Consider the following 13,093-nt stretch of genomic DNA (forward strand, 5'->3'; position numbering starts at 1 on the left):
TCCAGAGAAGCTCAGTGAAGCCCACCAGCAGGCTGCACCGGCCCTCCTGAAAACAGCTCCAAACTAACGCCAGCAGACACCCAGGAGAGGACGCGTGTGGAAAACTGACCAAAACGACACGGGAAAAGCAACCTGCAAAGACACAACACTGTCCACAAAACCACAAATGGAGGGGGCATGTGCAAAGGGCCCCAGGGACTTAAAACCAGGGAGCCCTCTTCTCGGGCGCTGCTGGGAGCAGCTCGTCCCCTGCAGCCCCCACAGGGCCCGGCCGCCCGCCCGCCCGCCGGCACTCACACAGTCTAAGTTCTCGGTCATGTTCAGGACGACATAGCTCTTCCCGGCCAGGTTGCTCCAGTCTTTGCAGATCACCTGTGCAGTAACACAGAGGGAGTCTGAATGGAAACCCTGGAGATGCGAGGAGGCCAAGGCCAGTCGAGGACTGACGGCCCCGGCCCAGCCAAAGCTCACAACCCGCCGTCTCGGGGACAGGAGGCCGGCCCAGAGGCTCCAGGGCAGAGGGAACTGGAGTGCTCTCAAGGGCGAACTGCGCACCTGTGGGCAGACACCCAGGCTGACCGCCCAGGACCACCCCTTTTCTTCTGGGGCTGGGGTGGGCCGGGCTGGGGGTGTGTAAGAGTGACTCATGGGGTGAGGAGGGCAGGGCGACGGCACACGTTGGGGGTCTGTGGGGCGGAGGGGGGCTAGCGGGAGCGCCCCCCAGCAGCTGTGACAAGCAGGGGGACCCTGAACTGGTGGGGGTGCGTGAAGGCTGGGGGGGTGGGCGCCGAGCCTCCGCGTGTCAGTGTGGAGAGGACGTGCTGCTGGGCCGTGAGCAGTGCCCCCAGAATCTGCTGCCCGCCCGCCCCCGCCCCACACAGTCACTCTACCTGCTTGGAGTCCCAGGGCCTTCTGGACGGAGCCACCCCGGCCGACCCTTCTTGGGGCTCCTGCCTGAGGTCATCTTGCCCCAGAGTCACAGAAGAAGGTGTCAGCTCTGTGCCTCCAGGGGCCAGCGGGAGAGAGGCGGAGGCTCCAGGCTGCAGGGCATCTCTGCTGGGGTCCTCAGCCCCGCGGGGAGCTGCCGTCTGAGGGAAGGAGGCGGGGGACGGCCCCGCACCCGGCCAGCCGGCCAAGCCTGCGGCTGCAGCGTCGGCCTCCGCATCGGGCTCTCGAGGGCCCTCAGACTCGCCGCTGCGCCCTGCGGCCGGCAGCACCGTGGGCCCCGCCCCGCGGCCGGCCGCATCCTGACCCCTTAGGGTCACCGGGCTCAGGCTGACCCTGGGCGGGGACAGACCGGGCTCCATGCTGCTGCCCGCCTCCCCCCCTGAGGCCGCCTGGTCCCCTGACTCCTCGGGCCGGTGCTCAGCGGGCCCCGGGGCCCAGCTGCTGCCCGTCGGCGGGAAGCCGGGGGCCTGCCTTTGGATGTCCTCCTGGGGTCTGGTCACCGGCAGCAGCTGCTCCTCCTCCTCCTCTCCGGGGGTCACATGCCAAGGCGGCCCCACCAGGTCCCCGGGCAGCGGGGAAGGGAGACTCGGTGTCTCTTGACTCTGGCCTGTGTTGTCCGTGGGACCCGCCTTCTCAGTCAGGTCCGGAAAAACGTAATCTGTGGACAGAGAGGGAGATTTCATTCCCGAGCTTCACTGTCCATGGATTTGGTGAGCAGATGATAAAAACAACCAGGAGAGCCTCGGGGGGATGGTGGGAAGGTGGGCAGTGGGTCACGTGGGAAGGGCATGGGAACAGGCTGGACTGGAGGGGACAGGGCTGGGGGACGAGCCCCAGGCTGGCCCTCGCGTCCTTCACGGGAGCGACGTGGTACGACCCTGCCAGTGTATAAGGCCCACAGACCCGGGACGGCGCCATCTGCACCCCGCCCAGGCGGCCGGCTCTCTGCGTCTCTCTGGCTCCTCATCTGCGCTCCCCCCTGAAAACCCACCACAACCCTTCACCCCTTTCCTAATGGGCTAGGGTGGGCATCTTCCAGGTGAGTCTGAGGACCCTCTCAGCACAGGTGATGACCACCGTCCCTGACCGGCGCTCCTGCTCTGAACTGAACGATGCCGGGGGGAGCAGACGGCAGAAGCTGAGCCCGGGTGTCCGGAGCCTTCCGGTGCTTTCAGCGCCACCGCCGGCGGGGAAGGAGCGCTTCCTCGCCGCCAGCCCCCAAGAACGGAGGCCTCCTGAAGACCAGGACATCTGTCTTCCCAACGAGATGTGAAAAGCACAGGCCAGTTTGTTTGGAAAATCATTCAAAATGTCAGAGTCTACATCTAGGTAGCAAGAGATATTGGCGGCCCCACTTTGTTTCAGAATAATAAACATCACCCACATTGAAACTCCAACTAAAAATCTTAATTTATCTACTTAAAGAAAGAAATTTTATGAAAGCTAAAGTAATAATAAACATCAAAGTTCTGAAACCCTGTAGAACCGGGGCTGGGAAAGGTCTACGGGGGTGACTGGGCTGCTCAGTCTCCTCCTCCCCCCAGATTTCTGACAAAAGAGAGAACTGTTTTACACCATCAAAATAAAAGTCTAAAAACAGATAAATTTCTGGTAGCATGGAAAGCAGATGCGCTCAGATAATCAGATAACCTCTCAACCAAAATAAAGAGGAAAAAGTCAGCAGTGGAAGAGGGAAGTTCTTACCATTAGAATCAGGAGAGAGAAGTACTGTGGGCTTAGTGAGGACACTGAACACAAAACTCAGGGAACAGAAGATAATATTTCAAATTATCGTTAGCAACTCAGAAAGATATAATAAACACACTGCGTCCCTAAAGTAAGAACAGGGTAACAAGAAAATCAAGTAGTCTTTTAAAAAGAAAAGGTATTGGATTTATTTGCAGGGTAGAAATGGAAAAACAGACATAGAGAACAGACCTATGGACATGAGGAGAGGGGAGGAGAGGGTGAGATGTATGGAAAGAGTAACGTGGAAACTCACATCACCATGTGTAAACTAGAGAGCCAACGGGAATCTGCTGTGAGCCTCAGGGAACTCACACAGGGGCTCTGTGTCAGCCTGGAGGGGTGGGGTGGGAGGGAGATGGGGGGAGGCTCAGAAGGCAGGGGACGTATGTAGACCTACGGCTGATTCAGGTTGAGGTTTGACAGAAAAGAACAAAATTGTGTAAAACAATTATCCTTCAATTAAAATATAAATTAATTAAAAGAAAAGTTCTTGGAAACTAAAAATCATTTCAATGTATGTGAAATTTTGATAGAACAGCCTGAAGAAAAGTCAAAGAAAAGTCGTCAGAGCAAAAGCAAAAGGAAAAATAAGCTAAGGGATAAAGGCAATCAGTGTAGGTAGTATCTAGTTTATGCGATCTTCAACAAGACAGAAACATCCCAAGTCCAGGCCTCACAGAAGGAACCCTCAGGCTGGAAGGGACGTGAACAGGGAACAGTGGCAGGCTCACACCTAGCCTCACTCTCAGGACATGTCAGCTCTCAGAGAACAAACGGGCTACCTACAAAGGAACAAGGAACAGACTATCATCAAACTATCATCAAGCTTCTAATCAACAGCACTAGACTGCAAGAAGGAAAAGTGTGCTCAAAACTCTGAGGGAAGCTTATTTTGAACTGGGAATTTTATACCCAACCAAACTATCATTTAAATGTGATTACAAAATAAAGACGTTTTCATACACACAAAGTCTTAAAGGTTTTACTATCCACAGATTTGGAGAGAATTACATAAGGAAAAAAGTTCTCCAAGAAATCCAAAAAGAAGACACAGGAAGGAAATCAAGAAACTACGAGGAATGTCATGAAATAAATCTCAGGACAGAAACTGTACAGCAGGTATAGAGAGCAAGCATTCAAATGAGAACAAAGATCCAGAGGGCTCCAAGAATTACCATTTTCATAAGAAAAATTTTTATTTTTTAGAAGCTGAATGATCACTGAAAGTCCACTATAAGATTTAAATGAGTAAGCAAAACCATCCACCCACCCCACTTTGTTAACTATACTCTCTGGAGCAGCAGAGACTCAGCAATTTAAGATCTACCCCTGCACACTCGGTAGGGACGCTGACCTGCCCCCGGTGAGGTGGCTGGTGGGACAGAGCGCAGCAAGGACACCCGTAGCGGCCGTAAGACGGAGCCGTCCAGCACCCGCTTTACAAACACTGAGGGACAGTCAGGACTCACAGGCCGCAGGAGGAAAGCTGGATCCGGAAGGACGTGACTCAGACAGCAAAGCAGCTGTCCTCCGAGAGAAGGGCGAATCCAGTCCACAAAGGAGCTCTTTGAAGGAGGGATCATTAACATCCTCAGAGACAAAAAGACAGCTGCCTCTGTAAAACCAGGATGCATGTGTGCTAAGTCGCCTCAGTCATGTCCAACTCTGCGACCCTATGGAATATAGCTCGCCAGGCTCCTCTGTCCATGGGAATTCTCCAGGCAAGAATACTGGAGTGGGTTGCCATGCATTCCTACAGGGGATCTTTCCGACCCAGGGATCAAATTCAGGTCTCTTACATCTCCTGCACTGGCAAGAAGTTCTTTACCACTAGCACCATCTGGGAAGCCCCAAATCAAGGAAAGAGAATAGAACTGTCTTACTTCAATCTAAGTATGAACTTTATAACTGACCTGTTTAAAACAAAAATGCAACACAAAAACATGATTGAAATGGACTGGTTGACTACTTGGCAGGAATCTGTACAACAAAATGTCAGATGGGTGCCTGGGCATAAAACATGTAAAACTGCTTCCGATTGTGAGATCTCATTTCTACCCAGAGAAGGCAATGGCAACCCACTCCAGTACTCTTGCCTGGGAAATCCAATGGATGGAGGAGCCTGGTAGGCTATAGTCCATGGGGTCTCGAAGAGTCAGACATGACTGAGTGACTTCACTTTCACTTTTCACTTTCATGCATTGGAGAAAGAAATGGCAACCCACTCCAGTGTTCTTGCCTGGAGAATCCCAGGGACGGCGGAGCCTGGTGGGCTGCCGTCTATGGGGTCACACAGAGTCGGACACGACTGAAGTGACTTAGCAGCAGCAGCATTTCTAACCTGAGAGCAAAGCACAAGAATTAGATGAAGGAGGGGATCAAAGACAGCAGCAAAGAGTCAGGGGCTTGTCACAGCGGTTCAGGAGAGAAGGAGCTGATGCTAGTGCATACGATGAGAGAGGGCCGGACGCAAGAGGTGGCCCAGGGCAGGGCAGTTGGCCCACAGGAGGGTCGGCACTGCAGGGGGAGGGGCTGACTGGGGAGGGAGCCACGCCATTAACAGAAGCAGTGACATCAGAGGCAAAGGGCACTGGAAACAGCAGCTCAGACAAGGCCTGACAGGGGCAGGTCAGCGAGGCGTGGCCCTGCAGAGTCCACTGGGCAGAGCGTCCCCAAGGGGAGGCCTGAGCAGACACACCTCTACTGCCCAACGCTGACACGTTTGTCCAAGTGACGGTGGGGCCCTCGGCTGCCCCGGGCTTCAGTTTTTCCTGTGACAAGAGAGGATGCCAAGACCTAAGGATTTCTAAGGTTCTTTCTAGCCTGGAGAGTAAGCTTTGGAGAGAGTTTTGAAGAATGTGTCTTGAACCAGCAGCATTAAAAACAACAACTCTACTACCCAAAACAAGAAAGATACAGGATTCGCTAGGTTTCAAGCTGCCATGGCAAGCAGGGTGGTCTTCTTCACTCTGTGTCCCCAACACCCATCACGAAGCCCGCAGAGTGGACAGCAGCGCAGCCTGCCTGCTAAGCTCCTAGGGCCCACCACCGCCTCCCACACCTAGGAAGCCCCACGAGGGATCAGACCCCCAAGCACGATGCAGTCTCCTCTGCAAGCCATGTCAGCTCCTCCCCTTTCCCTAAAGGTCTCCCTTTCAGACTGTCAACCCTGACTCATCATTTCGGGACTTCTTTCTCAGTGAGTTGACTGTTTCTGAAGACTTCATCTACTTCCTCAACACAAAAGGCTCCCAAACTGAAATCTCCCACCAAGCCTCCAGCCCCTCCTCTCCGGTGACTTGACGAATCACTGACACTCACTTGTCCTTGACATCAGCAGAATTCTCTTCCTCTTCCTCTACCTTCACTGCCCTTTCACTGTGTGATTCCACCTCCACCGAGTATGACCTGTATGGCCGCGGACACAGTACTTAACCTCCACACGTCTCCTTTCCCTCACCTGCCAACCAAGGACAGGATGAGCACGCAGGTCTGTGGTCTGGGCACCGCTGACAGCACAAACACTCCGCAGTCGTGGCTCTTCCACGACCAGCGTCAAAGGAACGATCACACCGCTCACATCACCACAGGGAAACGGGGTATCATGGACGTGTGCTCCCCAGGACGAGGAGAATGTAAGCACCTGAGTGATGGGTCAGAATGCAGGACAGAGGGCTGGGAAGCACAGGACCGGGTGTACTGACAAGACTGCGTGTGGCCTGAACCGGGGAAGTGCCTCTCACACCAGAAAGGAGGATTGATGGGAGGCCCACCGGGATACAGACTCCAGACCAGAGATAAGACAGGGGTGACACATGAGCAGCTGCGGGGACTGGCCCTGGTGGAGTAAAAACGGGGGATCCAGGGAAGAGGGCAGTGACACTGGATCAAAATGTGAGTGCAGAGAAACCAAGCTTTACCTGAGAGTAATTGGGTCTGATTAATGGAGGAAGATAAGACGAGTATGACATTCCCACCAAAAATACTCACCCTGAATCTGCTTAAGGGGAAACACAAGACAAACCAAACCCGAGAAGGGGTCTACAAAATAACTGGCCTGTCTCCTTAAAAAAAAAAAAAAAAAATCAAAATCAAAATCATGAGAGACAGGCCTGAGTGTTCCAGAATAAAAGAAACGAAACACAGAGGAGGACTAAATGCAGTCCGTGATCCTGAACTAGACAGTGAACCGGAAGGGTTCATTATTTTCCTTGTGCTACTAAGGATGTTGCTGGGAAAACTGGAAAAGTTTGAGTACACTTTGTAGTTAAATAGTATTGTATCAGGCTTCCCTGATGACTCAGCAGGTCAAGAATCTGCCTGCAATACAGGAGTTGCAGGTTCAATTCCTGGGTTGGAAAGATCCCTTCGAAGGGGGCATGGCAACCCACTCCAGTATTCTTGCCTGGAGAATCTCGTGGACAGAGGAGCCTGGTGGGCTACAGCCCACAGAGGTGCAAAGAGCTGGACACCACTGCCTGCATGGCACAGGTTGTATCAACGTCTATTTGCTGATTCTGATTAACATACTGTGGTGTGACCAGAGAATGTCTTTGTTAGAAACATACACCAAAGCATTTAAGGGTCAAATGGGAATTTTGTCTGCAACATACTGTCAAGGGCTTATAGAAGAACTCTGTCACTATGTCTATAAAACACACACATAACAAAACAAATGCAGAAATATATTAACAATGAAGGATCTAACTGAAGAGTATGTAGAATTTTTCTTGTTGTCTGTAAATACAAGGCTAGCCACCAGAGGAAAAAAGGCAGGGGGCAGGGCAGGCCGTCCAGACTGTGAGTTTCAGAACTCCAAGAGGAAAGAGAGCAAAAGGGACATGAGACAGGTGAACGGTTCTCGGGGGAGGAAAGGGAGCATGTTTTCCACTCAGGAGTCCCCCAGAGGGACTCGGGTCAGCACGCTGAGAGGCACAGGGAGGCCAGAGCAGGCGTCCTGCAGGGAGACGGGTAAAACGGCAACAGAGAAAGAGCAGAGGGAAGGAATGGGGGAGAGCGAAGACGGGGAGGAGGATTAGCAGGAGGAGGGGGAGAGGAGGACAGAGGAAAGGAGGAGGACAGAGGAAAGGAGGAGGAGGGATCAGTAGGAGAAAAAGGGGAGCGGACAGGATGCAGGGAGCAGACTAGCAGGAGGAGAGGAAGGAGAGAACAGTGAGAGGGGAAGAGGACTGGAAAGACGAAGGTGGACGAGAGAACCAATAAAACAGCAAGAGGGAGAGAATGGGACTCAGCCTCAGACACGTCTCACGGATGGACAGACTCCCAGAGCACCAGTCTCCTGAGCACACTGACTCCTGGACACCACCATCTCCTGACCAGTGGGCTGTAACATCTGCTGGACCATCACAGTCTCCCGGACAACACTGTCTCCTGGACACCACCGTTCCTTGAGCACTCCTGTTTCCCACACAGCACCATCTCTTACAAGCAGTCTCCAGGACTCCACAGCATCATAGTCTCCTGGAGCACCAACATCTCTTGGAGCACAATAGTCGCCTAGACACCACTTTCTCATGGAGCACCACTGTCTCCAAGACAGCACTGTCTCCTGGGTCAGTTGTCCCTTGGAGCAGCAGTGTTTCCTGAGCACCATCAACTCCTAAGTTACCATTACTTCTAGGACATCCCTGTCTCCTGTCTACACCATCTCTTGGAGCAACTTCTCTCCTGGACATAACTGTCACTTGAAGCACCACTGGCCCCTAGACCCCACCGTCTCCTGCGCACCACTGTCTACCAGGGCAACACTATCTCCTGAGCATCACAGTCACTTTGAGCACCCCGGTCTCCTGAACACCACCGTCCCCTGGGCCCACTCTCCCCTAGAACACCACAGTCTGCAGGATGCCACTGTGTCCAGAGCATTACCGTCACCTGGGCACCATGTCTATGGAGCACCACTGTGGCCCGGTCTCCACCATCTCCTGAGTTCACTGTCTCCCAGCGTGGCAGTGTTTCCTGAGTATCATTGTCTCCTGGGGCACCAGAGTTTCCCAGACACCACTTTTCCCTTGAGCCTCACTGTCTCCTGCACACCACTGTCTCTGGAGCATCGCTGTCACCTGGGAATCATGTTTACTGAGCACCACTGTCTTCTGGACCCCAATGTCTCTTGAGTTGTCTCTTGGAGCAACAATGTTACTTGAAGATCATATTCTCCTGGAGCACCACCATCTTGCGGAACAACACAGTTTTCTAGACACCACTTTTGTCTAGAGCAACACTGTCTCCTGGACACACCACTGTCTCCTGCGAAGCACTATGTCCTTGACACCATCATTTCCTCAGCACAACTGTCTTCTGAGCACCACTGTCTCCAGGGCAGCACTGTGGACTGAATACCATTTTCTCCTGAATCTCACCCTCTCCTAAGTACCACTGTCAACTAGAGCAACAATCTCTCCTGAGTACCATCTCTCTGACATCACCATCTACTGAACACCACTGTCTCCTGGACACCACCACGTGAAGTATCACAATCTCCGGACGCCATCGTCTCCTCAACACCACAGTCTCCTGGACACTACCATTTCCTGGAGACCCACTGTCCTCCACACACCACCATCCCTTGACCGTCACTGCATACTGAACACCACTGTCTTCTGGACACCATAGAGGTACCACAGTCTCCTGACCTCACTTTCTCCTGAAACATTATTGTCTCCTGGACACTACTGTCTCCAGAGCATCGCGTCACGTGGGTACCATGCCTACTCAGCCCTATGTCTCCTGGACCCCACTCTCTATTGGGTCCAGTGTCTCCCATAGCAGCAATGTTTCCTGAGCACAATCATCTCCTGGAGCATCATAGGCTCCTAGACACCACTTTCTCCTGGGCACCACTGTCTCCAAAACACCACTGTCTCTTGAAGGAGCAGTCTCCAGGACTGCACTGTCTCCTGGGCACCACTGTCTTTTGGACCCCAATGTCTCTTGAGTTCAAGTTTACTGAACACCATTGTCTCCTGGACCCCACAGTCTCCTGAGTCAACTGTCTCTGGAACAATGTTTCCTGAGCACCATAGTCTCCTGAACACAACTGCCTCCTGGAACACCATAGTCTTCTACACAACACTTTCTTCTAGAACAACAGTGTCTCCTGAACACTACTGTCTCAGAATACCACCGTCTCCTGGAGTATCACAGTCTTCTGGACACCCCCATTTCCAGGAGCAACATAGGAGACTATTGACATGATGGTCTCCTGAACACCACTGTCTCCTTGACACCATTGTTTATGAACACCACCACCTCCTGGAGTATGGTAGTCCCCTGGATGCCACCGTCTCCTCAGCGCCATCGTCTCCTGGACACCACTGTCATCTAGACACACCATCTCTTGGTCACTGCTGTCTCCTGAAAACACCATCTTCCCAGTACCGCAGTCTCCTGGACATAACTGTCTCCTAGAGCTACTTGCTTCCTGGATATGACTGACCCTGGATAACTACAGGTGCCACACCCTACTGTCTCCTCTGCACCATTTGTGTCCTGGTGACCCTGTCTCCCAGAGAAGGACAGTCTCCTGGTCTCCACCATCTACTAGAGCACCGCTGCCTCCCGAGCACCCCATCTGCTGGACCCCACTGTCTTCTTTGTCCTTTCTCTCCTGGAGCTACAAGGTTTCTTGAGCTTAACAGACTCCTGGAGTACCACCCTCTCGTGGAACACCATAGTCTTCTAGACACCACTTCCTTCTAGAGCAACACTGTCTCCTGGACACTACTGTCTCCCATGTAGCTTTCTCTCCTTGACACTACCATCTCCTGGAATACCACACTTGCCTGGACATTGCCATCTCCAGGAGCACCACTATCTGTTGAGGCCACCATCTCCTGAACAACATGGTCTCCCAGACCCCATGGTCTCCTGATCACCACTGTCTCCCGGACACCACTGTTTCCTAGACACCATGTCTCCTGGGCACCACTGTCTCCAGGACACTATCCTCTCCTGGAGGATCAGTCTCCTGAACCCCACCATCTCCTGGAGCACCACTGTCTCCTGGGAACCGTGTTTACAGAGCACCACTGTGTCCTGGACCCCACCATCTTTTGTGTCCATTGTCTCCTGGAGCACCACCATTTCATGGAACACCAGAGACTTCTCAACACCATTTTCTTCTAGAGAAACACTGTCTCCTGGACACCACTGTCTCCTATGCACCATTCCCTACTGGATACTACTGTCTCCTGGAGTGGTATCTCTCCTGGGCATAACTGTCTGCTGGAGCACCACTTTCTGTTGGACACCACTGTTTCCTGGGCACCATTGTCAACAGAACACTACGGTCTCTTGGATGACCATACACTTCTGGGCCCTACCGTCTCCTGGAACACCACCGTATGCTGGACACCACTGTCTCCTGTGCACCACTGACCCCCAGATACCACTGTGTCCTGGAGCACCGTAGACTCCCTGACTCCACTGTCTCCTCAGCAGCACTGTGTCCTAAACACCATTGTCCCCTGAGTAGCACCCTCTCCTGAGCACTACCACTTCCTGGAGTACCATATTCTGCTAACATCAGCATCTCTTGGAGTACCAGAGTCTCCTGGACAATACCCTCCCCTGAGCAGCACTGCCTCCTGGATGAGCACCGTCTCCTGGACACCACCGCTCCCTGGAGCCCCGGCCTCCTTCCCACCACTGCGTTTTCGGCATTATTATCTCCTGGAACAACACCCAATCCTGAGCACCGCCATCTCCTGGACCACCACTTTACCTGGACTCCCTGTCGCCTGGAGCACTACTGTCTCCCAGAACACTATTTTTCCCGGACACTACCATCTCCTGGACCCCACTTCCCCTGGAGCACCACCTTTCCTGGAACACCATTCTTCCAAGACACCACAATTTCCCAGAGTACCACTGTCTCCGACAGTGTCACCACCTCCCGGTGCACCACCTCCTGCAGCACCACCATTCCTGGAACAACCCTGTCTGCTGGACACCTCCGTCTCCCTTACATGACCGTCTCCCAGAGTGGATCGTGTCCTGGACACCATCGCAGGACCGCACAACGCCCTAGGCCATGAAGACCTGACCTGAGACCTGTGCACTGACTTATGACTCCAGTCTTTGTCTTCCCGTTCCATCTACCTCAGGGGTCTGGAGTCAGGTCCCCCAAACCCCAAAAGCCTGTCAAGGACAACATACTCCTCACCGGGACACAGATTTGAACAAGCAGAGATGCCCAAGAGACACTTTCAAGACAGCGTATAAGGACATCAAAGCTTGTCCCTGTGCCCTGGAGAGGCATCACAGCTCGGGTACCGGAGAGTCAGGAAGGGTCCCTCACAGCCCACGCCACCTAGGGGAGGCTCTGGATTGGTCTCAATGTGTGGAAGTTCAAGGAATGGCTAAGCTGCCCGGAGCTCAGCCAGCCAGGTCTCCTCACTGTCCTTGAGACAGAGGCCCACTTGGGAACTCATTCAGTCCCCCTCCCCATCAGCTTCCCTGCCTGATGCACTGGCTGACGTGCTGAGGAGTGGCAGCGCCCCCAGGTGGCAGTTGTTGGGAATGACATCTCCCCTGAGCTATGGGGAACGTCAGGCCTGCATAGCCCTCCTGTAAGAGATGCAGAAACGAAGCTCAGAGGAGGGAGGACACTTTCTCTGTGTCATGAGGCCAGACCCGTCGCAGCTGTAAGGCTGCCAATCTCAGGCTCCTGTGTAGGCAAAGCCAGTCTCTGAAAACATGTTCCCAGCCAGCCAGGCAGGGCCAGAAGGGGCTTCAGACACCACAGGAGCCAGCTCCTGACCCCTTTGAATCTGGGCTCCTTCGTCAGCCTGACATACAGTAGCTGACATATAATAGCCAAGGTCAAGTTTCAGAGTTCTGAGGCAGATGTTAAATTCTGGTGACCAGTCCCAGGGTTCGGCACAGCCACCTCTCTGGGATATGAGGCTATGACGAACGACATAAGGGATGCACAACCCCAGGACCACAGAGGCACTAACCCTCCCCCTAAAGTCACCTGCAGGTTCTGCGCCCCGCTGAGCTCAAAGCACAGCCAGGCTGTGGGTGGTGTGCTCAGGTGTGGTGTGACGGGACCCCAAGGAGTCCTGGGCCCTGCCAGCCGAAGGACCTGGGAGGTTCCCTTGGCCAAGGCATGACGGCTGTGATGCTGTAAGTTATCTTAATGGTGACTCAATAAAGCTTATTTCTTATTTATCTTATTTCAATACAAAACTGCACAGACTATACCTGGCAGAATTATGTACACATAAGGATAAATTTACTCAGCAGAGAGTTTCTAGAATATGTCTACAACGATGGGTTGCAATCCTCTTCAAGATCGCATCTTGGCCTCCTTAAGGAGGCAATTCTGTGTCATTGGCTTTTTTTTCCTCCCCAATTTCCTTAAACTCAA

At 53.2% G+C, this 13,093-nt stretch overlaps 1 protein-coding gene across 2 annotated transcripts in view; it reads right to left on the minus strand.

Annotated features, from left to right (window-relative positions):
- PODXL2 (podocalyxin like 2) overlaps positions 1-13,093 on the minus strand; it is a 53,352-nt gene that overhangs the window by 9,208 nt on the left and 31,051 nt on the right. For both annotated transcript variants that reach the window (XM_043886309.1, XM_043886310.1), the window contains 2 exons: positions 891-1,606; positions 298-372 (listed from right to left, as the gene is read on the minus strand). In XM_043886309.1, coding sequence (XP_043742244.1) covers positions 298-372; positions 891-1,606 — 791 coding nt within the window. The remainder of the gene's footprint in view (positions 1-297; positions 373-890; positions 1,607-13,093) is intronic.

This window comes from Cervus elaphus, chromosome 24, assembly GCF_910594005.1.
Source record: "Cervus elaphus chromosome 24, mCerEla1.1, whole genome shotgun sequence".
NCBI classification, from domain to species: domain Eukaryota; kingdom Metazoa; phylum Chordata; class Mammalia; order Artiodactyla; family Cervidae; genus Cervus; species Cervus elaphus.